Source organism: Martes martes, assembly GCF_963455335.1.
Source record: "Martes martes genome assembly, chromosome: X".
Classification (NCBI taxonomy): Eukaryota; Metazoa; Chordata; class Mammalia; order Carnivora; family Mustelidae; genus Martes; species Martes martes.
The window spans coordinates 60,514,432-60,539,908 of record NC_137897.1 but is presented as its reverse complement, the minus strand read 5'-3'; the positions used below and the strand labels follow the sequence as shown (position 1 = coordinate 60,539,908).

Here is a 25,477-nt window from a genome sequence, read left to right as displayed (position 1 = left end):
TTATCCCAGTTGAGCTTTGTGCATTTAACTTGAATATTGCTTTTTAAAATTTTTATTTATTTTTATTTTTTTATTTCTTTAAAAGATTTTATTAGAGAGGCGGGAGAGAGAATCAGTGGCGGGTGGGTGGGGCAGAGGGAGAGGGAGAAGCAGACTCCCTGCTAAGCAAGGAGCCTGACACAGGGCTCCATCCCAGGATCCTGGGATCATGACCCGAGCTGAAGGCAGACACTTAACCAGCTGAGTCACCCAGGCATCCCTGAATGTTGCTTTTTAATAAAACTTTACATTCCTTATATGGAATGTAATTCCTTAATGTTTATCTGATGAGTTGTTTTGAAAAGCATATTTAGTTTAATGCGTTGCTGTTATCAGATGCCTATATGGATTTCTGCCTGTATGGCTTTTAACTACTGTCCCCAAAATTGTCGGACCCAGTGTGTTTCAGAATTTTCAACTTTTAGGAAGATAATATCAATTAGTTAGCATATATTATGTAATAGCCCCAGTTGCCTATGAGGCAACACTCCCATAATTAAACAAATTAGTATTTTTGCAGCAAAACGTGTGAACATTCATACTTAAAGGAATAAACAGTTTAGATCAGGTTTTGCTGCCAAATGAACTTTGGCAACAACTTGTAAACTTAGTTCTGAGAGCCTTGATTTAAGAATTTTGGTTGACCCTTGAATGCAGAGGTTAAGGATGCTCATCCTCTGTTCAGTCAAAAACCCATGTTTGGCCTTTCACTTCTCAAATACTTAACTCTTAATAGCCTACTGTTGACTGGAAGCCTTACCAGTGACATAAATAGTTGACTAATACATATTTTGTGTATTTTATATACTATATTATTTCAGTAAAGTAAGCTAGAGAAAAGGAAATAACAAGAAAATCATAAGGAAGAGAAAATAGTTACATTGGTGTACTGTAAAAAAGAAATCCATGTATAAATGGACTTGTGCAGTTCAAAGCCATGTTCAAGGCTCAGCTATATGGTAGTATAAGAGATTGTATTCAAAGTACAATCTAATACTTACTTTGATACCATATCAATGTTTTGTTATCAGATTAGTTGGGAAAGCTCTTATTAAGGATTAGAGTATAAGAATAATAAATTGTGAGTTATGGAGTATTCTCATTGGCAAATTGTAGGCTATTGATTTATCTTAAACTTTGGAAAACTGATTTCCATGATTAAGCAGCTTCCCTAGTGAAATCAGCATGTTTGATTTCAATTGCTAATTTTCATTTCCCCAAAACACATATGAGAGGATTCCATGATATACCTCTCCTGTTTGGAACTATTAATACATAGTGTAATAAGTAGTATGTATTCATTGGATCTTAAGAAGAGATGGCAGTGTATGGCAAATATTTGTAGGGTGCGTTTCCCAATAATTCCTTACCTGAGCACTGGTCTAGATCACTGTGTTCCATTTTGATCATTGTGTTCCATGTAACTTTGTTCTGAAGGATCATCATGCTGTTTAGGAGGTGATCCTTTTTTCATACATGTATCCACAGAAGCCTTGAGAATTGAGCTCTTCTGCAGATGCCAGTCTCTCAACAGTTTGGTGGAATAAGCCTAGCCTTGTTGTTTGGATTGGATTTTCTTTACCCTGGATATTTCTTGGAACTGATTACTTTAGATGATAAAAAGAAGATAATTTTGCTTGGCAATTAACACATCTAAAAATGGGCCTTTGTAAAAATGCTTAAGCAGAAAAGATTATGAAGGGTTGAAAACAAGCACTATAAAAAGTACTATGTTTTTTTTTAAAAGATTTTATTTATTTATTTGACAGACAGAGATCACAAGTAGGCAGAGAGGCAGGTGGGGGGAGGGGAAGGAGGCTCCCTGCTGAGCAGAGCGCCTGATGCGGGGCTCAGTCCCAGGATCCTGAGATCATGACCTGAGCCAAAGTAGAGGCTTAACCCACTGAGCCACCCAGGTACCCCAGAAATACTGTTTCAAGATAAGTTTGGGTGTGAGCCGAAAGATAAGTGGCATTCCTTTTACTTTATTTTTTTTTAAAGATTGTATTTATTTATTTGTCAGAGAGAGAGAGTGCACAAGCTCTTGGGAGTGCACAGAGTGTTGGCAGGTAGAGGGAGAAACAGGCTCCCCATTGAGCAAGAAGCCCTATGCATAAGTGGCATTCCTTAATAATTTGTTTATATGCATATATAAACATAGTATATTTTTCTAATGTGTCCAGCTTAATTAAGGGAACAATATTTTTGAACTTTTAAAAGGGCTCCTCTGCTCCCATATGTTTAGGTGATTCAAGTTTTTTCAGCCATAGTTGGGTATCCTATTATGAGGTGTAATAGTTTACTAGAAAAATTGGGACTTGAGAATGGCATGAGCAACCAGAGTCAAGAACATGGTCCTAGAATATTGCAGTCAAGTGAACAAGATAGATATAGATAAGTCATTATTTTAAAAAAACACCAGAAGAAACATATAAAACTAAAATGGGGCTATGTAATAAACAGCAAGTGGGCCATTTAATCTAAATATTAGAGGAAGACTTAGAGGAATAGGTGACATTTGAACTCAACTTTGAAGGATGTGTCAGATTTTGAAAAGTGCAATAGGGGAATGACAGTAATATTACTAGTAATATTTCATTTGAAGATTGGTCTGCTTGAGGTATCTATTGTGAGTTTGGTAGGATATTCTAAGATTTATTTTTGCCTTTCTGTATTTAGCATATTTCTGTCCTGAGCCTATAGCTTTCTGTGTTCTTTATGGATCTTTTTCCTCCCAACATTTTCTCTGTATATTTTATTATAAAGCAATTTTATTTTTTTTACGGTTTATTTATTTATTTTAGAGAATGAGAGAGAGCTTGAGCTGGGGGAGGGAGAGGGAGAGAGAATCTCAAGGAGGCTCCATGCTTAGCACACAGCCTGATGTGGGGCTCAATCTCATGACCCTGAGATCATGACCTGAGCCGAAATCAAGAGTCAGACACAACTGACTGAGCTACCCCGGTGCCCTCAAAGCAGTAAATATACAGAAAAGTTTCTGTCATTAACATTGTAGTGTGTTTGCTTTATCACATATCTGTTTATATATCCTTCTGTTTATCCATCAATGTACCTAATTTTTTTTTGCCTTTTAACTGTTCACTTTGAATTAATTATAAATTCACGGGACGTTGCAAAAAAAAAAAAATAAGGGGAAGTCTGGAACAATACCTTCATTCAGTTTCCCCCAGTGGTGACATCTTGTATAACTGTAATACTGTATCAAAACCAGGAAGCTGAAGAGTTATTGCAATTTCACCAGTTTTTCATGCACTGATTTGTTTCTGTGTGTATGTATATGTAAGTATAGTTCTGTGCAGTTACCACATGTGTAGCTTTTTATAACCAGTACTACAACCAAGATACTCAACTATTCCATTACCACAAGGTTCCCTTGTACTACCCTTATACATATCCCCATGTTTATCCCCATTCTTAACCCCTGGCAAGTGTTAATTTCATTTTTATCTCTAATTTTGTTACTTTGGGGTGGAGTCATGAAGTGTGTAACCTTTAGAGATCGGCTTTTTTCACTCAATGTAATGCCCTTGAAATCCTTGATGCATTCCTTTCAGAATAAATGGTAAATAAACATCAGCGTACTCTTCCCTAATTATTTCAGCCTACATAGTATTAATTAGAGGTCAGTATGTAAGTTTGTTTTTCAGGTAAAATTTACATACAGTGAAGAGCACCAATCTTAACCTCTTTAGATTTTTAATCGAAGGATAGTAGTGTAGCTTTTTAGAAGGAAATCTATACTTTTACTATACTTGAATATATTTCTGGGTAATTCTGATCACAACTACGATACAGATTTAAGTATATTTTACTTCCTACTACCAAAATATTAATAGCAATTTTATTATTCTTCAGTTTAACAGGTTAAGACATCTGTTAACTTCAAACTTAAAATGGATCACAACAAAGCTTATTTCAGCAAGAAAGTTATGGTACTGTGATGCCAGATTGATGAAGATTTGTTACTGGGAGGGATTAGCTTTAAAACTATTGTATTCTGGGAAGGAACTTTGAAATATATAAAATCCAACTATTGTTTTACTGCTGGCACTTCATAAATTCCCCATTGTGCTTTCCCTGTACATTTTTTACTCATGTTTTGGAACCAGAGTACAGTTTAGAACCCACTAGTTGTTCTGACGTTTTTGACTTTCAGTTTTATTTTACATGATTTTACTTATATAGATAATTTAAAGCTAATTTTAAGTGCACTTTTTTCCCCTCAAGGAGATGAAGCCTTATCTAAATCAGTGCCTGTCACAGTGGATGATGATGATGACGACAATGATCCTGAGAATAGGTATGATTCCATCTGTAAGGACTTTAAAAAGATTATAACACACCCTAGGCGTGGGCACAAACAGCAGCAACGGAACCACAAACCGGTTGTAAAAACCAGGAGTGCCTGCCTTAGAAAGACTCGGTCACAGTCTTCCTGCAAGTTTGAAAGAAAGGCCAGAAAATGGGCTAAAACTCAGAAACCTTAAGAGAAAGTAAATATAAATATTAACACACCAAGCATAGGGTGTGTTATAAATGCAGCACTGTCAATTTTACGTTCCCATGTAAACTGTGATAATTTTTTGAGAATTTTAATTTTGGCAGATTATTTTATTGATGAAAATAAATCATATTTCAATAAATGGTGACAACAGACATCTCTCTCCTCAATATCTGATTATTGTTTTTAATTGCCATCTAATATGGTGGTCCTGTTTATTAAGACCCATTCAAAGTGATGAAAAGGAGATTGCTCTGATATGTAAGATTAAGAAATTCTTTTCAAAATTAAGTATCAATTTATAAAGTGTCCAGACCAATTTGGATTTTAATCATTTTTCAAATAAAATAGTATGATAGTATTAACTTTAATAAGACTTACACAGTAGGTTAGAAGTAAACAGTGTAGCCTTTACAGATTCACTTAACCTGAGGGATGGCTGGGAGAAGAAAAAATACAAAGACACACCCATATCCTAACAATGAAGAATAATGGAAATGTATTAAAGAATATAACCCTAATTTTTCTACCTATCTCTTAAACCCTTCCTGAAATACAGTATATCCCACACTCATAATCTTCAACAAGATCGTGTGGTATAGTATGTGGAATTTTAGAATAATGGGGATAAGAATATCTGATTTCTAGTTCTAACTTCTTTTGTCTGTGTGATTGTATGCAAGTGACTTAATTACTCTACCAAAAGTTTCTGATTTCTAAAATGAAAGGGTTGGATGAAATTTTCCCTGATTAATTCTAACACCTATTATCAACGATAGGCTTGATGGTTTCACTAAAGAACATTATATTAACCATCCGTTTATTCCTAATAGTAAGTTACAATATTAAGAAAACATGAAAATATGCATGTAATTTTTGTTTCATAATTTTGTAGGAAATTAACTTTGAGTTAGTAAATGCTGTGAGCCAGCTGTTATTGTAGCTCTATTTTCTATATCTTGTTGATGCTGATAGAGTTTTCTGTTTTTAAGATCAGCATTTTTCTAATAGGAGAATGTTTTTATTAAGGTAAATGAACAATTTTATTTTGTACTTTTAAACAGAGATCAGTCATGGGCACAATGATTCAGATGCTGCTTACCTACTAATTTTTTTTATTAAAAAATACATGTATCCACTTATTTTATGAGATGAGGTGGGGTCCAGAATGGATTGGAAAAGACATATATTTTATTCATCAGCAATTTTTATAGTACATGATAGCAAGATTATGAAAGCATTTAAAAAATCTCTTTTAAAATGCTTTAATTCCTCTTTATTTATTTAGACTACTAATTTGTTTTCCTGTAAACCATGAAGACTCAAATGTTATTAAAAGGCTAATAATGTTTAAAGCATGTTATATTCTATTTTAACTACATACATGATGAACCTTAATCTCATATTTAGCCACCAAATGAGTGTCATTGAGTTATGATAATTTTATATTTGTGTTAGAACTTGTCAAAATATGAATATCATTTTCATCTTTTAAGTTGCTTGATGATATCTCTCTGTAACTGGCAGATATTTTATTGGAAGGTATATTTAATTCCATCTTGTATTTTTGATTAAAAAATACAACACTGTTCAGTACTTTTGAGAAAATGAATTTTATCTTGAACATGTTTTTCATTATACTTATTTCAGTGTGCCGTTATAAAATATATCATTAGTAACTTGTTTCATTTTCAGCATACCAAAGAGGTATCTAATAACCACGGTGGGCATACAAATACCCACTGGAACTGTTTTAGCATAGATGATGTATTTGAGCATATTTGAATATGCACTAAGCAACTTTTAAAAATTTATTTGCAGATCATGATTAAGACTTGGAATTATAGTTACCATTTTCACATTTTTGAGTAGGATGTATTTTAGTATACAGCATATTGTGATTGTGTGTAAATTTGTACACAATTGTGTAATTGTGTATAAATTGTGTATACATTTCATATGCTTTGACTTTTTAGCAATGTTGTTAATACATTTTCAGTTTTGACATTTATGGAGAGGTAAATAGTGTATTAATGCCAATGCTTAAGTATTTGGATGCAATAAATTTCTATAAAACTTTTTTCTTGTTCAAGCATTTAATTTTAATTATAATGCATCTTTTCATGTAAGTTGAAAGAATTTGTTAAAATCAAGATATGGAGGTTAGTTTGTAGCCAAAGAAGTTTTGATATTTCTGATATTGAGAAAGTAAATACTTTATAATTCCCTAAACATTTATACTTATATATGAAATATATACTTACATATAAATTTATGAGAGAGTTTTACAGTGGATTGCACTACTGTTTCTGTCTTTTCTATTTTTAAAGGTATGATAGTTTTTGGAGTCATTTAGAAAACTTAGTCATGTCCTGAATATTTTAGTAGGTGTGAATATATAAATTTGTTGTTTTAGCATACTGTTATGTAGCATCATTCATATTTGAAAGTAAATGTATGCTGTTGTGAGATAGAGTGGTCTAAATTGTAAAGTAATTTCTGTTAAATTGCATTTATATAATAAACAATGAAAAAATATTATGTATTGACAGTTTAACTTTTTTTTGGTTGAACTTTTTAGAAAAAAATATAAATAGTAGACTAACTTTATAGTTTGAATTTTGTATAATTGGGAATTTACTTAGAATTTCGTAGTTTAGACTTTATGTACTTTTTGAAAGGGAGAGAGTAATATGAAATGGTTTGTAAAGTTATTTAAATTACACATGTCCATTATTTTACAAAGTCCGTTATTTTAATTTGCCATTATGTTAAGTCGCCTTTCAAATACCTATTGCATTTTAAATTGGTTCTTTCATTGAAAAAATTTATTTATGTAATTTTAAAATTATGGTTGCATTTCTACAGTTAGCTGGCATTGAAGATACATTACGATTCTGTAAAAGGGGTATTTTGACCAGACATTTTCTAATGTCCTGTATTTGAATACCAATACTGTGAATTAGCCTCAGTGATAAGATGTTAATTTGTTCAAGTTTAACAGTGTTAGTGTTGAGGATCATTAAACCAGGCTTGTCTTTAGAGGTTGCATACTAAATCAGTGAGGAGTCCATCTCTCTGAAAGAGAATTATTTTCAGTATGTTCTTTATTTGTAGATTTTTTTCTAAGCATTCTTTTTTTTATTCGAATTTGACTAAAAGCTGAGATTTTTATATGGATACCCTCCCCTGGCACACACATAAAAACATTTACCTTCTATTTGAAGAATGCTTAATTGGGTCTAATAATACTCCATAGTTTTCTCATAGTTTCCTTCTCAGTGGTGCTAAATGCTTACATAGGAGCAAAATTTGATGTGGAGATTGCTTAAAGATTGTTGTTAATAGAAGTTCTATACTTAATTATAGTGGGACTACACTGTACCCTTAAAGATTTCCAATTATTTTGTTATTTGGTAATACTTTACTTTTCAACTGGAAAATACACAAATGATTGTTTTTTCCCTACTGGTTTGGTGGAGGTATTCTGTTGATAAAGGTTCTGTACTATTAATTCAGCATGTTTTCAAAAGTAATTTTTCCTGGATGTTGTTCATGTTAATGAAGATATTTAATGATTGCTTACCTGATCTCAGCAATGTTTAATGGGTTGAGTATATCTCAGGTCCCTTCAACAAAAGACTTTTCATTTGGTTTCCATTTTAAGCACTTTTTAGAATGTTTATTTTCTACACGTCTTTATTTTTTATATGAATTTGCTAAATCTGGAATAATTTTTTCTCTGTGAAATGTTTTTTTTTTTTCATGGTGGTCCTGTTTGGCTACCAAAATTGCTTTGGTTCTCCTTTATTGTTTCGAAAAACAAAGCTAGCATTTTAAATGAAGCATTTTACTTGTTTTTATGTTTGAGTAAGGGTTTTAAATGCCTGGCAATTTTAAGGTAACTCCATTTCAGTTTACTCTGTTTTTTGTAGTGCAGGTAAGTATTATAAGTCATTTAAGTACATATAGATGTCTAGTCTGTATATAGGATCCATTTGTAGATAACTAAACTGGTTGCAGTTGTCCTAAGATCTCTTCCTCGTGCTAGGATTTTCAGCAAGGAAATAAACATGGTCAGTAGTGGTGATCTCTCTGCTTAAGATTTAAACATTATATCTAGCCTTCTTTTTGTTCTCTGTTCTATGGTGATATTGGGACTTGTAGAGAATGGAAAATAGCCCCACCCTCACCCCCACCCCCACAAAGGGAGTTTGCATTTTCTAGTGATAGCAAAAATGATTCATTTTTCTGACTTAATACATGTCTCCTTTGTCTTTAGCTTTGAAGTTTATAAATAAAAATGAGAGGAGTCAATCCCATTTTTACCTTTCAAGTATAAGAAAATATTAAACTAGCTCTTTAATATCAAATTTTCTAAATTTATGTCAGTGTTAATAAAGTTTTTCTTGTTTAAATTTCCTCTAAAACTGCTTTAGATTTTACATAAAATCAGGGAATGCACATTTTGTTATTTGAATTTAGTCAAACATTATACCCTGTGTATAAATTGCTAATAAACTGTGGGTTCTTAATTTCATACAGCTTTTATATTTCTACTAAGATTTTTTAAAAAAAGTTATTTGATACTAATGTTCCTGGTACCCTCACTAAAAAGGGAAACAGTGCTGCTTTTCAGTAACTGCAAACATTGTAGGACATATGACTAACAAATGTTTGAAACTATTGTTTAGCTTTTTTATTCTTTAGTTACATCATTATTATCTCATAAACTCCACCATTTTTGGGTACTGATCATATGCCTTAGTCATTTCTTTTCTTTTTTTAAAGATTTTATTTATTTATTTATTTGACAGAGAGACAGAGAGCACAAGCAGGCAGAGAGGCAGACAGAGAGAGAGGAGGAAGTGGGCTCCCCACTGAGCAAGGAGCCCGATGTGGGGCTCGATCCCAGGACCCTGAGATCATGACCTGAGCCGAAGGCAGCGGCTTAACCCACTGAGCCACCCAGGCACCCCTGCCTTAGTCATTTTTTATAGAAGGGTTCATATCAAGAATACTAATTTTGAACTAAGGAGTTAAAAAAATACTAATACAGATTTTGAAGATGAGGAATTCCATAGCAATTCTATGAAATACTTTAGTTTTTTTTTAACATGTTTTAATTTAAATTCAATTAGTCAACATATAATGTATTATTGGTTTCAGAGGTACAGGCCTATGATTCTTCAGTCTTATAGAATACCCAGTGCTCATTACATTACATGCCTGCCTTAATGTCCATCACCCAGTTTGAAATACTTGTTTTTATTAACCCTGAAGTATATATAACATTTGTTAATGCCTCACACTTTACTGGAAGAATATGGGTTCAACCTTGTTTTCACAAAAAGTTTTTAACATTCTTTGGCTGTAGTCATTTGAATTGTTTTACATCTCAACATTTTGAATGTGGTATTGTATTTGAGCATAGCATATACTTAGATACTTGTTTTGTATCTCTAAAGGGTATGCATTTAAACCTATAATCTTATTCAGAATTCTCTGTTTAGAAAAAACAATTCTCTGTTTAAACTAATTCTGTTGTATACAAAATGTAAACATTTTTTAAAAAATTTGTCATCTTTGTGTATGGGTGCACCATAGTTTCTGGTATTTTTTACTTAGCAATTTTCTTTAAACCTGTTTTCAGAACCTCTTAAAAGATAAAACAGTAGATTATAGGGATGTATCTGAGATGGCCTGTCAAGAGCATTTTAGAGACGGAGCATACTGGACTAAAGATGTTTAGAACTTTTTTTTTAAATTAAAAAAATTGAAGCTTCAGTACTTTCATTTCTAAATATGGTTGGAAATCAATAAAATATGATTATCTTTAAGAATGTGACTGTTGTAGATTCACCAGGTACCCATAAGCATAGTAGTAGTGAATGAGCAGAAACTGTAACACTAGCATAGTAAGGTTAGAGAATATTAGGATTCAGGATTCATCTTAGGTGCTACTTCTTGCTTTGCCACTAACTAGCTTTGTTTCTTTGGCCACATCATTTTCCCTTTCTGCACCCGTTTCCTCACGTGTCAAATGGCAGAATTGGGGCTCTAAAATTTTGTGTAGCTTTTGTAATGGCTGTTTCTCTAAAACCTCCATGGTGCACCAGATCCCTCTCTTGCTCCTATTTTAGAAATTAAATGTTTTGAATTATTGATTTATGTACCAGCAAGAGGTAGTTTACTTTCTTTCTCTGTTTGAGTGCTTACACAAGGAACATTTATGCATTTCCTTTCTAGATAGGATCAGAATAACTAAAGGCTTTCTTGGCTTTCTCTCTCTCTCTCTCTCTTTCCTGCTTGGATGTTCGTCTTTGCATTTTTGGGGTGATTCCTTATTTTATTTTTGCTTCCTTACAGTAGTTGAAGGTGTAAAGGGTAATAAGACATTATTTTGGTATTATGTGATTTAGAAGCCTTAGCTTGTTTGGGTTTTGGGGTTCTATTATTCTCTCGTGCATCAGTTCCAATCATTGTTTTTTTTTTTGTGGGTTTTTACCCTTCCTCCCATATGTTTTGCTTTCTCCCCTTCTCCCTTCCCTCCCTTTCAGGAAAATGGAGGAGTGGCTCCATTACTTCCAGCTCTGCCCAGGTTTTCTGCCACAGAGTGGCACAGCCTGTGCCTCTAATACTTCTGATAGAGTCGTGACTGCTTTGGATGCTACACCTGTCCCAAGATGTAATATTGAGCATTGAGATTCCAGGGGGGCAGTACCTTGTTGCCTGGATGATTTTCTCAGAAACGTCCTGGAAAGCCTCAAGAAAGGAAACTTCAGAGCAAACAAATCAACTAGGGATCATGACTATACATCCATCACATGCATACCAGCACGGGTCCGGCCGAGGCCTCCAAAATGATGCTTTGCCAGCCTCAGCTGGTTCTCGAGTGATGATGTCCTTGAAGTCTCTGTGGCCCGTGACTCAAGAGTTAAGGTAGTGGAGTTTCCCTTAAAGCATCTCACAGCAGGCTTTGTAGATGGGACACATCTCACCTCCGCATGTTTGCTGACTACTCAGGTTGAAGGTCAGCCTCAGCCCTTAGGTCCTTCAAACTAAGTTCTAACTGAGGTGTAGGTTATGTGATAGGCTAGGTTAATGATACAGTGTGTCTTTGATGGAGTGGGCTTGAGCCATCAGTCATGAAAAATGATTTAACTTTATTCTTTTTAGGGCTTAATATACAGGACTATACATTAGGTTTTCCATTGGTCAAAAGGTGTTAGAGGGTAAATCTAAACCATCTTAGGGAGGTAAAGCTAAGGGAATCTCCATCACTCTGTATGTAACTTCAGTTTGGAGAAAAATGACCATTCTCTGAATTCTGTAATTTTTTTCCTGTTTCTAAAGTGATTGTGATTGTTCTATATATTATGTTCTTAATGAAGGTTGTTGATTGATAAATCATGTAATTTTTCAGTGTATGGATCTCATTTAATTTTCCATGATTTATTATGTAATTTCACAGTTAACATAGAATTGTATCTTATGTGTATCATATTTCTCAGTTTTTTCATGACAGTCTAGAACTTGAGTATGAATTAGGTAGGTGTACATATTTTGACCTTCCATTTGGTAGACATACTCTTAAGAGTCTAGAGTTGGAAAGAAGAAAAATCTTACGATTTCTTAAAATGAACCAAGTCTTTACAGATAATATAGAATTTGAGACTTTTTTTTTGAACTTGTAAATACAAACTGAAATCAGGTGATTGAAGTAACCTTTAGTGTAACTAAATTAGTACTTGTATTTTTATTGGTTATTATTGTACTACCCAAATGGTTATATAAGATCTTGTAACTGAAAGTGAACTGTTTTTCTATTTGCCATCTATTATTCAACACTTTACATTTATGTGTGTGTGTGTCTGTGTGTGTGTACCCACACACATTCATTCCAAAACAGTGGTTTTACCCAAATTCGTTCAAGAAAGTTTTTCCTTGTCCATGGGAAATGACAAATGTAGTGTGTATTAAAGATTTTAGAGAGTTTTTCTAGATAGATGCTTTTATTAAATTTAAAGAACCACCCTTCATTCTGAAACTGTTTCCTAATTTGTGGAGGGTATGTTCAAATAGTCTTTACTCTATAAAATGATGAAAATAAACAATTTTGGCTTCATATTTTTATTTTTGGTGAAATGAGAACTTGACAATCCTATACTGTTCTCCATTTTAAAAAGTTTACTGTGTACAATCCAAGTCAGCAAACCATTGATGTAAAAGTGTAATAACAACACTTTATAGCTCAACTCCAGTAGGATTTAAATTGGAGTGATCTAATCTTCACTTTATTGAAACAAATCAGATCAAAAACCCTCAAAAAAGCAAACTTACCTGTGGTTTCCTTTAGCACTTAGTAACTCTCTGTGTTGTCTAAATATTTCTAATTTGTCTGTTTAGGGAAGGAAGCACCAAAAGGCAGATAATAAGTATTTATGAAGTGATTACCTATTTGCTTCAGTCTTATTTGGTGCCTTTAGTATGTATCTTTGAATAAAACTAGTAACGAACAGTCTGCCTTTCAAATAAAATTACCAAGGCATTAACATCTCCTACCATTGAGTGAATCTTGATTGAAATGTGAATGTATGTTAAGAAATCTGAAGAAGGGTTTCAAATCCAAAAATAACAGAAGTTCCATAATGCCACCTGGAAGTTTTTGACTGAGCTAGAGAGAATCTTTATTGCAGAATGGATGTTTATCCCATAATAAGAGTTATTATTAGTTCATGGAAAACTAAGAATCATGCTGCCTTCCTTTTGAACCTTTTTATAAGGTATTCCTTTGTTGCTATGATTTATAAATTTATATCACAAAGACACACCAGGTGCAAAACACCTAATCTTATACAAAAGCTGCATGATTGCTTTTATCTCTACATTTTCAGGTGTTTTCCTTTAACGTAAACATGGAAATTTATTAGGATTATATAAGATTATATAAAATTACATAAGATGACATTAAAGAAATATTTTTTCATGCTTTTAGCAGTTGATTTTTCCATTAACAAATTGGTCTTTGAGGAACATCTTGAGAAATTTTGATATGAGTGAGGCTACTGCACTGTCTACTTTTTGGGAAAGTGAAGACTCACTTATGGTATTTTGTGTTCTTTTACCATGTGTATAATTAATAGCACTCATGTCCCTTCTCTTATCTGCCCTAGTTTGAATATTATTAGGGATTTCTGATTGCTTCAATACTTAGTATATAGTATATGCTTTCATTTCATTAACAGAATTTATGAATTAAATTGAAATTTAAGTGCCAAAAATATTTTTCACCAGTTTGAGGCACTGTTTGATAAGAAAGTGGTTTATTACACATTGATTTTCTAAGAATTGTTTCGCTTTGAATAGTCTTCTCATGTGGAGTTTTGTCTTGGAATGCCATTTTTCTAAATAAGTTGATTTATTATATGGGCCTGTCTGATATTGTAGTTGTTGGATGATGGCAGCAGAGCAAATACAGGATTAGAAGATTATGCAGCATGAAATTGCACTTGGTCAAAATGGCAGAAATGTCCCTCAGATTTTTAAATAAATTGCAGAAGTATGTAGAATTGGAAGAAAAAAATCAGTACTAAGAGCATTTTCAAAAGTTTTGGTTGGTAGCTTAGTTAAAATGTGGTTTTGGTAGTCTTCTACTGACAGTATAAAATCTTTTTGCACATTTATTTCTATTTTGATAGAAGTTTTTTTTTAATTTGTTATACTTCACTACCAAATATATAGTTTTTTTTTTTACTGTCTTTTTACTCAAGAATTGCCAAGAAGATGCTTTTAGAAGAAATTAAAGCCAATCTTTCCTCTGATGAGGATGGATCTTCAGATGATGAACCAGAAGAGGGGAAAAAAAGAACTGGAAAACACAGTGAAGAAAACCTGGGAGATGAGGGTGAGCTCCAACGAGAAGTATAGGATCTCATAACTTGATTGTTTGACCAATTCAGTCTTTGAGGACTATCTGAGCATGAAATTTCATAATATATGCATTTGGAGTTTATTAAAATATTTAAAACTTTACTACTACTTTTACTCCTTTTGAGTATCTGGTAGTAATTGTGCACATTTTGTCAGTTTTTGCCAATAAACAGATGATTTTTAAAGCAAAATATTTTTTACTTTCTAAAAAATCTACAAGTGTCTATTGGTGATTTTTAATCAATATTTAATCATAGTAATCAAGTCTGATATATGAGATTGTCTGGTATTACCATTGTTATCAAAGTAAATGCAAGCCCTGATCTTTTTCATAAGTCTTGGTAATTAAATAGTTTTATAAAACATTTTAAAGGAAAAAAGTCTGAAGGCTTTACTGATTTTCTCCATTTAGAAGCAAAAATTCAACTCAATTCTGAATCAGATTCAGATTCTGAAGAATCTAAGAAGCCAAGGTACAGACATAGGCTTTTGAGGCACAAACTCACTGTGAGTGATGGAGAATCTGGAGAAGAAAAAAAGATGAAGCCTAAAGAACACAAAGAAGCCAAAGGCAGAAATAGAAGGAAAGGTAAGACATTTTAATTCTGAATGTAAGGAACGTACTGTTCTGTTTTGTCTTTTTTAAGGAGGGGGTGCATGGGTGGCCCAGTCAGTTAAGCATCTGCCTTCTGCTCAGGTCATGATCCCAGAGTCCCAGGACCAAGTCCTACATCAGGTTCCCTGCTCAGTGGGGTGTCTGCTTCTCCCTGTGACCCTCCCCCATTTTGTGCTTTCTCTCTCTCCCTCTCTCTCAAGTAAATAAAATCTTTAAAAAGAGAGAGAGAGAGAGAGGGAGGGAGGGAGAAAGAAGAGGAGGGCAGAGGGAAAGGGAGAGAATCCCAAGTGAGCTCCACACTCAGTGTGGATCCCAACGTGGGGCTTGATCTCATGACCCTGCAGTCACGACCTGAGCTGAAATCAAGAGTTAGACACTTAACTGACTGAGCCATCCAAGTGCCCCAGGAACATACTGGTTTTATAAACTAATTATAGTAATGAAATTTGAGTATATCTGGACAAGCTATATTAAGTGAATATCAGCACACTGGTAACAGTTGTTTTCTTACATGAGAATGAAATAAAGAATTTAGAGTGAGAAGAGAATCCAGAAACTTGAGAGATGACACAAAGAATATTTTTAACCTTCAGTAGTCATATGCACTTAGATTAAAAAGATAAATATGACAATAAATAAAATGCTTGTCTGTATCTGCAGGAAGAAATAATGCTTTTCTAAGGAAGAATAGAAGATGCAATTAATTTGGGTAATTTATTATATGCAAACCTTGTAAATTTTCATTACATTAAAAGTCTGAATTCTTCTGCATTGAGTGCTTACATATTTCCAGCATCATAGTAAACATTGAAAATACAAAAACGAATAAGGAAATCATTGTCTTGTATGATGGTTTTCAGCCTGACTACACATGTGGATTATTTTGGGGATTTTGAAATGTATGTATGACAGGACTCCATCCCAAACCAATTAGAGCATAAATGGTGGTGGTGAAACCTAGATATCCATATATTTTATAGACCACTTCTGATGCAATTCTGATATGTAGCCAGGTTTGGTGTCAGTAGTTTTATGAGAATTATTGACATTAATAATATATGAAATTTAGCACTATGAGGGATGTTTTCTATAACAGAGGTATTGTATAGTGTGGCACAAAGGAAGATTTCTTTATCTTCTTGGGGGCTGGCAGTTATCCCCAGAGTTGACTTCACAAAGATGAAGAGTTTCACTCAGCAGACCAAGTTGTAATTGAGGAGCAGGTAGATGTGAAGACTTACAATATAAGCAGGGAAAAAAACTTTAGAAGCCTCTGCAAACTGTTTGGCAGGTGGTGGACAGGATGCAGTTAACATGGTATAGCTAGACTGTAGGAGGGAATAGGGAAAGTAACATCAGGAAATGAAGCTGGGCCAAGACAGACACCAAGTGCTGGAGACACTTGTAAGCTTTCGTTTCTTTCTTTTTTTTAAAAATCTTTTTATTTTTTTATAAACATATAATGTATTATTAGCCCCAGGGGTACAGGTCTGTGAATCGCCAGGTTTACACACTAAGCTTTCGTTTCTTAAATTGGAGTACTTGGCAGTGGACCCACGGATACGTGAGGCTGTAGAGTAAACATTGCACACCTCTTTGGTGTGTCCCTTTTACTTGAACACTGGGGGAGAGCATTCTTAAGTAATCACTTAATTTTTTATATTGAAAAATTAAGTGTGAAATTTATATTGAAAAATTAAATGTGAAATTTGCCTGAGCATTTTGGCTAACAGAATGTTTAGAGAAACTGGTTTCTTAGGGGCAGATTCTGAAAACTTTACTGCCAAACCCCTGGAGGGCAAATAAACTCCTTTTTTGCCTCTAGGAATAGGAAAACATTCTCTGAAGTGTCTGAGAAGTACAATAGGCTCTATAAGCTGAAGAGCCATAGAAAGTTTCCTTTATTTTTTTAATTTTAAAAAATATTTCTATTTTTAAGTTTTTTTGAATTGTATCTGTATTGAGATATAATTCATAAACCATACAGTTTGCCTGTTTACAGCATATAATTGAGTTGTTTTTAGTATATCCACAGAGGAATACCACTATTTTTTTAAGATTTTTTTTATTTGACAGAGAGATTGAGCAAGTAGGCAGAGTGGCATACAAAGGGAGAGGGAGAAGCAGGCTCCCACATGAGCAGGGAGCCTGATGTGGGGCTCAATCCTGGGGCCCTGGGATCATGACCTGAGCCAAAGGGAGCTGCTTTAATCAACTCAGCTACCCAGGCACCCCGGAATATCACCACTTTTTAAAACAACTTTGATGTATACTATACATACAGACAAGGGCATATTTTATAAGCAGACAGCTTGATGAACATGTATGGCACAGGACATTGGTTACTAGTACTTCTGAATCACAGCGTCAGCCCAACCACTCATTGTTCCCACTGAAAGATTGTAACCAAGAATATAATATGATCAGATTAGTTGCCTATTACTGTGATACTCAGAGCTTAGATTTGCATCTACTTGGAGGATACTGCTATAGTTGATACCAAGTGTGGTTGTTGAAGAGGAGAATTGATTTGTGTCATAGACTGAATTGTTAGCTCTTGTTAACTGATGTGAAAGAAAGAAGTCTGGGATGACTGTCAGGTTTTTGGAGTTGTCATGGTGTATGTATAATATGACAAATTAGATGAGATGGCCTAGGAGAGCCTGTTGTACAGATGAAGGGCTAAGGAAAGAATCTTGGAACCCTTAATATTTAAAGGGCTGTTGATCAGAAGTTACTCATGTAAGAGGAAGAGGAGGGCTTCCCCCCATGCACATAAACTTCATATGTCAAGGACATTTTCTTGTTAATAAATAAATAATGATACATCATTTTGTGAATGCTTAAAGATTTCCTTGCAGCATGACTGTAAGCTTGTCTTTCAGATTCTATAAAGCAACTGAGCAATTTAAGCAGGTTATGTAACAATATGATTCTTGTGCGTCTTCAGCAAAGGGGGAGATAGGGATTTTGCCTCTGAGGGCTCAGTTCAGAATATAGAGTCCTTTAGCAGGCACAGTTACATTCGAAATATTTTATTAAAACCTTGTTTTTTGTGACTTGACCGGTTTCCACTGTCTCTTCTGTGGGTAATTTATTACCCACGTGTTTTTTTCATTTGTTTGTGAAAGAGGGAGTAAACTAAAATCCCATCATAGTTATGTTTCTAATATGGATTATGATCATAGTGATTGATACTACATTTAAAGTTGCATGATTTTCCAAGTTTTGCAAACTCTGTTGTGCCTCTGTTGTCTGGAAACTTAAGTTAGGCAGTGGGGAGAAATCAGGAGAGTAGCTGACTTAGTAAATCAGGGGCAACATGTGAAATCTCAGTTTTCACCTAAATTTGAAAAAGCTTATATTATTTTGGTGATAATTTTAAAAATGTAATTATTGTCTTTGTATTAGATGATATTAAATTGTTATTTTTTTTTAAAGATTTTATTTATTTATTTGACAGACAGATCACAAGTAGGCAGAGAGGCAGGCAGAGAGAGAAGGGAGGAAGCAGGCTCCCTGCTGAGCAGAGAGCCCGATGCGGGGCTCGATCCCAGGACGCTGGGATCATGACCTGAGCTGAAGGCAGCGGCTTTAACCCACTGAGCCACCCAGGCGCCCCATAAATTGTTGTTATTTTTTAAAAGAGTTTATTCATTTGTGAGAGTGAAAGAGAGCAGGGTGAGGGACAGAGGGAGAAAGGGACTCCCTGCTGAGTAGGGAGCCCAATGTGATGTGGAACTCGATCCTGGGACTACAGGATCATGACCTAAGCCGAAGGCAGACACCTGACTGACTGAGCCACACTGGTGCCCCTGATGTTATTTTTCTAAGTGTGATAATGTTACTTAGTTATATAGGACAGTATCCTTATGCTTAAGGGTAAAGTGTCATCATTTCTGCATTAAAATAAAATGGTTCAGTATAAAAAAGTGTGCATATATAGAGAGCGAGCAAGCAAATGCGATAAACTTAATAGGTGAATTGTAGGGTTGTAAAAGGGAGAAGGGCTGTAGATGTTCATTTGATAATGCTTTCAAATTTTTGGTAGATTTGAAAATTTTCAAGATAAAGTAGTGAAAAATGAATAATAGGTTTAGAATTTTACTTTTTTTTAAAAAAGATTTTATTTATTTTTGTGAGATAGAGTGTGCGAGAGAGAGCATGAGCTGGGGGAAAGGCAGATCAAAGAGAGAGGCAGACTCCTCGCTGAGCAGGGAGGCTGATGCAGGGCTCAATCCCAGAACCCTGGGATCATGACCTGAGCTGAAGGCATATGCTTAACCAGCTGAGCCACCCAGGTGCTCCTAGAATTTTACTTAATCAGAGGATTTGTATGTATGTGCATGTGGACCTATGTGCTCCCACACATTCCCAGTTGCTCAGTTCTTTTATTATTATTATTGTTTTTTTAAAATTTTATTTATTTATTTGAAAGAGAGAGAGAGAATAAGAGAGAGAGAGAGTATGAGTGGAGAAAGGTCAGCGGGAGAAGCAGATTCCCTGCCGAGCAGGGAGCCCAATGTGGGACCTGAGCCGAAGGCAGTTGCTTAACCAACTGAGCCATCCAGGCGCCCTTATTTTTGTTTTTTATTGTGGTAAAATATAACATAAAATTTTAACCATTTAAACCATTTTTAAGTGTGCAGTTTAGTGATGTTAGGTATATTCACATTGTTGTACAACAGTCAACACTCTGTCTCCATAGCTCTTTCATCATCCCAATCTAAAACTTTAAACACTAATTCCTTATTCCCGTTTCCCCCAATAGCAATTCTTTATTTATGTTAGCTTGTGTTTTTTTAATTTATTATTACTATTTTTTGGATAGAACAGATACTAGATTCTGATCTCAGGTCATGATCTTTAGCAATTTTTTTTGTGTTCAGTTAGCCAAAATTTAGTACCTCATTAACTTTTGATATAGTGTTCAGTGTTTCATTAGTTGCATATAATACCCAGTGCCCATCACATCACATGCCCTCCTTAATACACCTGGTTACCCCCTCCCCACACACCTCCTCCCTTCTGTAACCCTCAGTTTGTTTCCCAGAGTCCAGAGTCTGTCATGGTTTGTCTCCCTGTCTGATTTCTTCCCATTCAGCAATTTTTTTTTTTAAATTTTAGGTTTAAAGAAGTGTTGTAAAAACAGTAGAGTTCCTATATAAGTTCTACCCAGCTTCCCTAATTTAACACTTTAAACTTACTATAGTATGATAACCCAAACCAGGATTAACATTGATACAATACTAATTAGTTAAACTGGGAGTTGGCTAACTATACCTGAAGGCTATACCTGAACCACATTATACTTACCTACTTACTTACTCACTCACTGTTTTCATGTGTTTATAGTGGCAACGTTGAGTGGAGGTAAGTAGTTGCAACAGAGACTGTATAGCCTACAAAGTTGAAAATACTTAACCATCAGACTTCTCACATAAAATGTTTTCTGACCTCTGAAGTAAACTATAGATCTTACGTGCTTTTTATTCGTTTTCCCACTAATGTCTTTTTTCTGTTCCAGAATCCAATGTAGGGATGTCACATTGCTTTTAGTTGTGATGTCTCCTTAATCTACTCCAATCTGTGACAGTTTCTCCTTTTCTTTCATGATCTTGACAGTTTTTGAAGAGTATTAATCACTTACTTTCTGGACTGTCCACCTGTATGTATTTGTCTAATGTTTTCTTATGATTAGATTGAGATTATTATGCATTTTGACAAGAGTACCACAAAAGTGACATTTAATCATACACCAAGGTTATATGATGGCAATAGGTCTTATTACTGGTAATAATAATATTGATTGCTTTGTTCATTTGGTGTCTGCTAGGTTTTTCTCCTACAAAAATATCTATTTTTCTATTCACATTGAATTAATATCTTGTGGAGAGAGACTATTCAAATATCCTGTGTCTCATCATATTTCAGCCCACTAATTCTAGCATTCATCTTGCCTGAAGCAATTACTGTGACATTTATCTAGCAGTGATTTTCTACTTCTTTCATTACTTATACAATTAGTAATGGTAAGGAGGGGCTGTCTGTTTTCCCTTATTTATTTATCCCATTACTTATGTTAATATGGGTTTATAGATATTTTATTTTATGAGTTGTGATCCACTTATTCATTTTGTCACTTAGATTGTTTCAGCTTTGGCTATTGGAAGCTTTCAAGTTGGATCACGTGTCCTTTGAATATACCCCCATAATGTTCTGAGCACTGCTTTACTTTCTGGCACCACAAGATATTTCAAGCTCATCTTGTATTTTCCCTGCCTGGCTTCCTCTGGCCAGAAAGATTGGTATTCTCCTGGGGTTTTAGATACCTGTGTCACAGTGGCAGTTTTGGTACAGAAGAATAAAATTTTTGAGAGAAAAAATAAAATTGGGGATTCCCTTTATTCTCATTATTTGTAGGGCCCAGCTCCCTTTTCTCAGTGCTATGGCTAGAAATAGAGTTCTCCCAGTTTTGCACCCTCTGCAACAGTTTTGGAATTCAGCCTGCCTTCTTGTTGAAACCAGGAAGAAAGGAGGGGAAAAAAATCCTAGGACACTCACTGCCTCAACCCCAGTTTTGTAGGGATCATTATTTAGGTTTTTATTTCAGTCCCCAGTCTGCCTGCTGTTGCTTCCTTTTCATAGTGCTTAGGTCACCTCTTTATGTGTTCTGTTCATAGTTTCTAGTTGTCATAAATGGCAGAAGAGTCTCTATTTGCTCTTGCTCCATCTTGGTCAGCCTACTCTGCTTGTTTTGAATAACTAGAATTCTATTTATTCACCTTTGGTACTAATGAATTTGTTTTATTGATAGTTAAATTTTCATTTTGTTAATTCATATGCAATTAATATTTATATTTCAATATAGAACCATAGTTTTATAACCATAGTTGGAATACATTTGAATTATTTTTATAAATACTATTTGAATTATTAACTGGTCTCATCTGTATGAGTGAAATATCCATGAATGTATATACTATAGATAGTCTCACAGTGGTCCATGTTTTAATGTGAACGTATTGAGAAATTTGGTGAATTGAATTTTTGTTGGGAAGTATTTAATAACTTAGTATTTTTTTTTATTCAAGTGAGCAGTGAAGATTCTGAAGATTCTGATTTCCAGGAATCAGGAGTTAGTGAAGAAGTTAGTGAATCTGAAGATGAACAACGGCCCAGAACAAGGTAAATATTGTATCACTTTTTCAAAAATTGTAAAAATTCATATGAATAACCATGCTTCAAGTTATTTATAGAAAGGTTGCTATTACTAATAAAGTAAAATATTTAATATTTTGATTTGATACTAATTATGAAAATGAAGTACATATAAACATATATGGTTGAATTATGTCTTATAAATTAGGTGGGCTTTCAGACTGCAAAAACACTTTTTTTTTTAATTTTTATTTTTTAAGATTTTATTTATTTATTTGACAGACAGAGATCATAAGTAGGCAGAGAGACATGCAGAGAGATGGGGGGGAAGCAGGCTCCCTGCTGAGCAGAGAACCCGATGTGGGGCTCGTTCCCAAGACCCTGAGATCATGACCTGAGCCGAAGGCAGAGGCTTTAACCCACTGAGCCACCCAGGCGCCCCTGCAAAAACACTTTTGACTGTACTTTTTGGTTGTTATAGGGGGATGCTATAGTGTAGTAAATAAGAGACTCTACACAAACTACCTCCTGGCTTTACTATTTGCTCTTTGTATGAATACTCTGTACTTCAGTTTCTTTGTCTTTAAAATGGAGATTACAATAGTACTTAATTGGTTATTATGGACATTGAATGGGTTTATAATATGCCTACTTGGCAGATAGTAAATGTTCCCTTAATGTTAATTATATACCAGTATTATAGTAATTAAGATTTGTTTGTTCTCTTAATACACATAGCTACTGGTAGTAGTTATTTAAAATTCTGCTTACTTCTTCGTGTAGTATTTTAGATAATACTAACCATTCTAAGAACTTTTTTGTTTCCTCCAAAATATTACATCTTGGACTTTTGGCTAAGATCTAGTGTATTTCCCCCAGAATAATATTATCTTTTTATAACTTATCAAATGGGCTGTTTGTGTTTGTGTGAATGTGATGTTTGTTTCTGCATAGGTGTCAATCTTAAAAATTTTAAAACATTTGAGATCTTTTTAGATTAGCACTTACCAGGTTGTGCCTGGAGTATAGCGACGTATTGTACATTAGGGAAATAACAATGGGATACAAGGAGAGATTTTTAAAACTGAGAATTCACATAACACAAAAACTCACCATTTTAAAGTGTAGAATAAGTGATTTTTAGAATATTCACAAAGTTCTTCAGCCACCACCACTATCTAGTTTGAGAATATTTTTACCACCACAGAAAGAAACCCTATACCCACTAGCAGTCATTCCCATTCTTCCTGCCCTCCGTTCCCTGGCAAAAGCTAATCTACTTTGTATATTGATGTGCCTGTTCTGGACATTTTATATGTTTGGTTTCATATAGTATTTTTTTAATGATTCAGTTAGCATCGTGTTTTCAAACTTCATGCATATCTTGTATTAGTACCTTTATCTTTTTTTTTAAGATTTTATTAATTTATTTGACAGAGAGAGATCACAAGTAGCAGAGAGGCAGGCAGAGAGAGAGAGAGGGAAGCAGGCTCCCCGCTGAGCAGAGAGCCTGATGTGGGACTCGATCCCAGGACCCTGAGATCATGACCTGAGCCAAAGGCAGCGGCTTAACCCACTGAGCCACCCAGGCGCCCAGTACCTTTATCTTTTAAAAATATTTTTAGATGATCATAAAATACATGTGACCTAAACTTTACTATCTTATAAATTAAGTATACAGTTCAGTAGTGTTAAGTACACTCACATCATTCTGCAACCAATCTCTACAGTTTTTCGATTTTGTAAAACAAATTCTTTACACATTAAACAGTAACTCCCCCTTCCCCACATCCTTAAGAAGCTACCATTCTACCTTCTGTCTCTATGAATTTGACTCCTGTAGGTACCTTATATTAGTGGAATCTTACACTATTTGTTGTCTTATTGTGGCTGGCTTATTTCACTTAGTACAATATCTCAAGTGTCGTCCGTGTTGCAGCATGGATCACAGTATCCTTCCTTTTTAAGGCTAAATAATGTTCTCCTGTCTGCATGTACCACATTTTATCTCTTCATCCATCATTGAACGCTTGGCTTACTTACACCCTTTGCTGCTGTGAACATGGGTGTACAAATATCTGTTCAGTCGCTGCTTTCAGTTCTTTTGGTTTTATACCCAGAAGTGGAATTGCTGGATCATATATGGTAATTTTGTGTTTAACTCTGAGGAACTGCCACATTGTTTTTTGTAGTGGCTGTACCATTTTACATTCTTACCAACAGCACATATTCTCCTCTTTCTACATCCTCACCACCACTTGTTCTTTTCTGTTTTTTTATGGGGTGGGAGGGGATCTAACCATCCTAAATACTGTGAGGTGGTATCTCATTGTGGTTTTGATTTGTATTTTTTCTAGTGGTTAGTGATGTTAAGCCTCTTTTTATGTGCTTTTGTGTGCTCCGAGTTAAGGGAGACAGAATCCGGTCCCTTGGGCAGCCCGTAGAAAAGCCAGAACATTGCCAGCAAGTTTTACTCTTTACCTTCCTTCCTGGCAGAGGAGCTGAGAATTGGGCAGCTTCCTACTGACCTCCTTGAGTTGAGCAGGAAAGAGGGTACAACAAGCATAAGCAGAAACACTACAAAATATCCAACTATTTTAAGTGTGACTTTTGATTAGGTGTTCACTTGGTTGCTAAAGTTTCTTAACTGGTTTCTAGAGTTCTCATAAAGTTACTTTTTACCATTTGTGTATTCTGTGTTTCTGTGGGAGAACAAAAGCCTGGAACTTCCTAGTCTGTCATCTTGCTGTGGTTACCTGGCTATTTCGTTACTTGGATTGGCTGAATAATATTCCATTGTATAGATAGTACCACATTTTATTTGCCCATTTTTTCATCTGTTGGTAGACATTTGGGTTGTTTACATTTTTTGGCTATTATGTTTAATGCTTCTGTGAATATTTGTATATGATTTTTACATAGTCATATATTTTCATATTCATTCATAGGAATATATCTGTAAGTGGAATTATAGGGTCATACGGTGATACTATGCTCAGCTTTCTTTTTTTTTAATTTTAATAAACATATAATGTATTTTTATCCCCAGGGGTACAGGTCTGTGAATCTCCAGGTTTACACATTTCACAGCACTCATCATAGCACATACCCTCCCCAATGTCCATTTCCCCACCACCCTCTCCCGTCCCCGCTCCCCCCAGCTACCCTCAGTCTGTTTTTTGAGATTGAGTCTTTTATGGTTTGTC

The 25,477-nt window shown here is 34.6% G+C and overlaps 1 protein-coding gene across 1 annotated transcript in view; it reads left to right on the top strand.

Moving 5' to 3' along the window:
* ATRX (ATRX chromatin remodeler) overlaps positions 1-25,477 on the top strand; it is a 290,527-nt gene that overhangs the window by 105,443 nt on the left and 159,607 nt on the right. The window contains exons 10-13 of the mRNA XM_080795822.1: positions 4,288-4,360; positions 14,335-14,468; positions 14,907-15,083; positions 22,205-22,298. Of these exons, the coding sequence (XP_080651948.1) occupies positions 4,288-4,360; positions 14,335-14,468; positions 14,907-15,083; positions 22,205-22,298 (478 nt within the window). The remainder of the gene's footprint in view (positions 1-4,287; positions 4,361-14,334; positions 14,469-14,906; positions 15,084-22,204; positions 22,299-25,477) is intronic.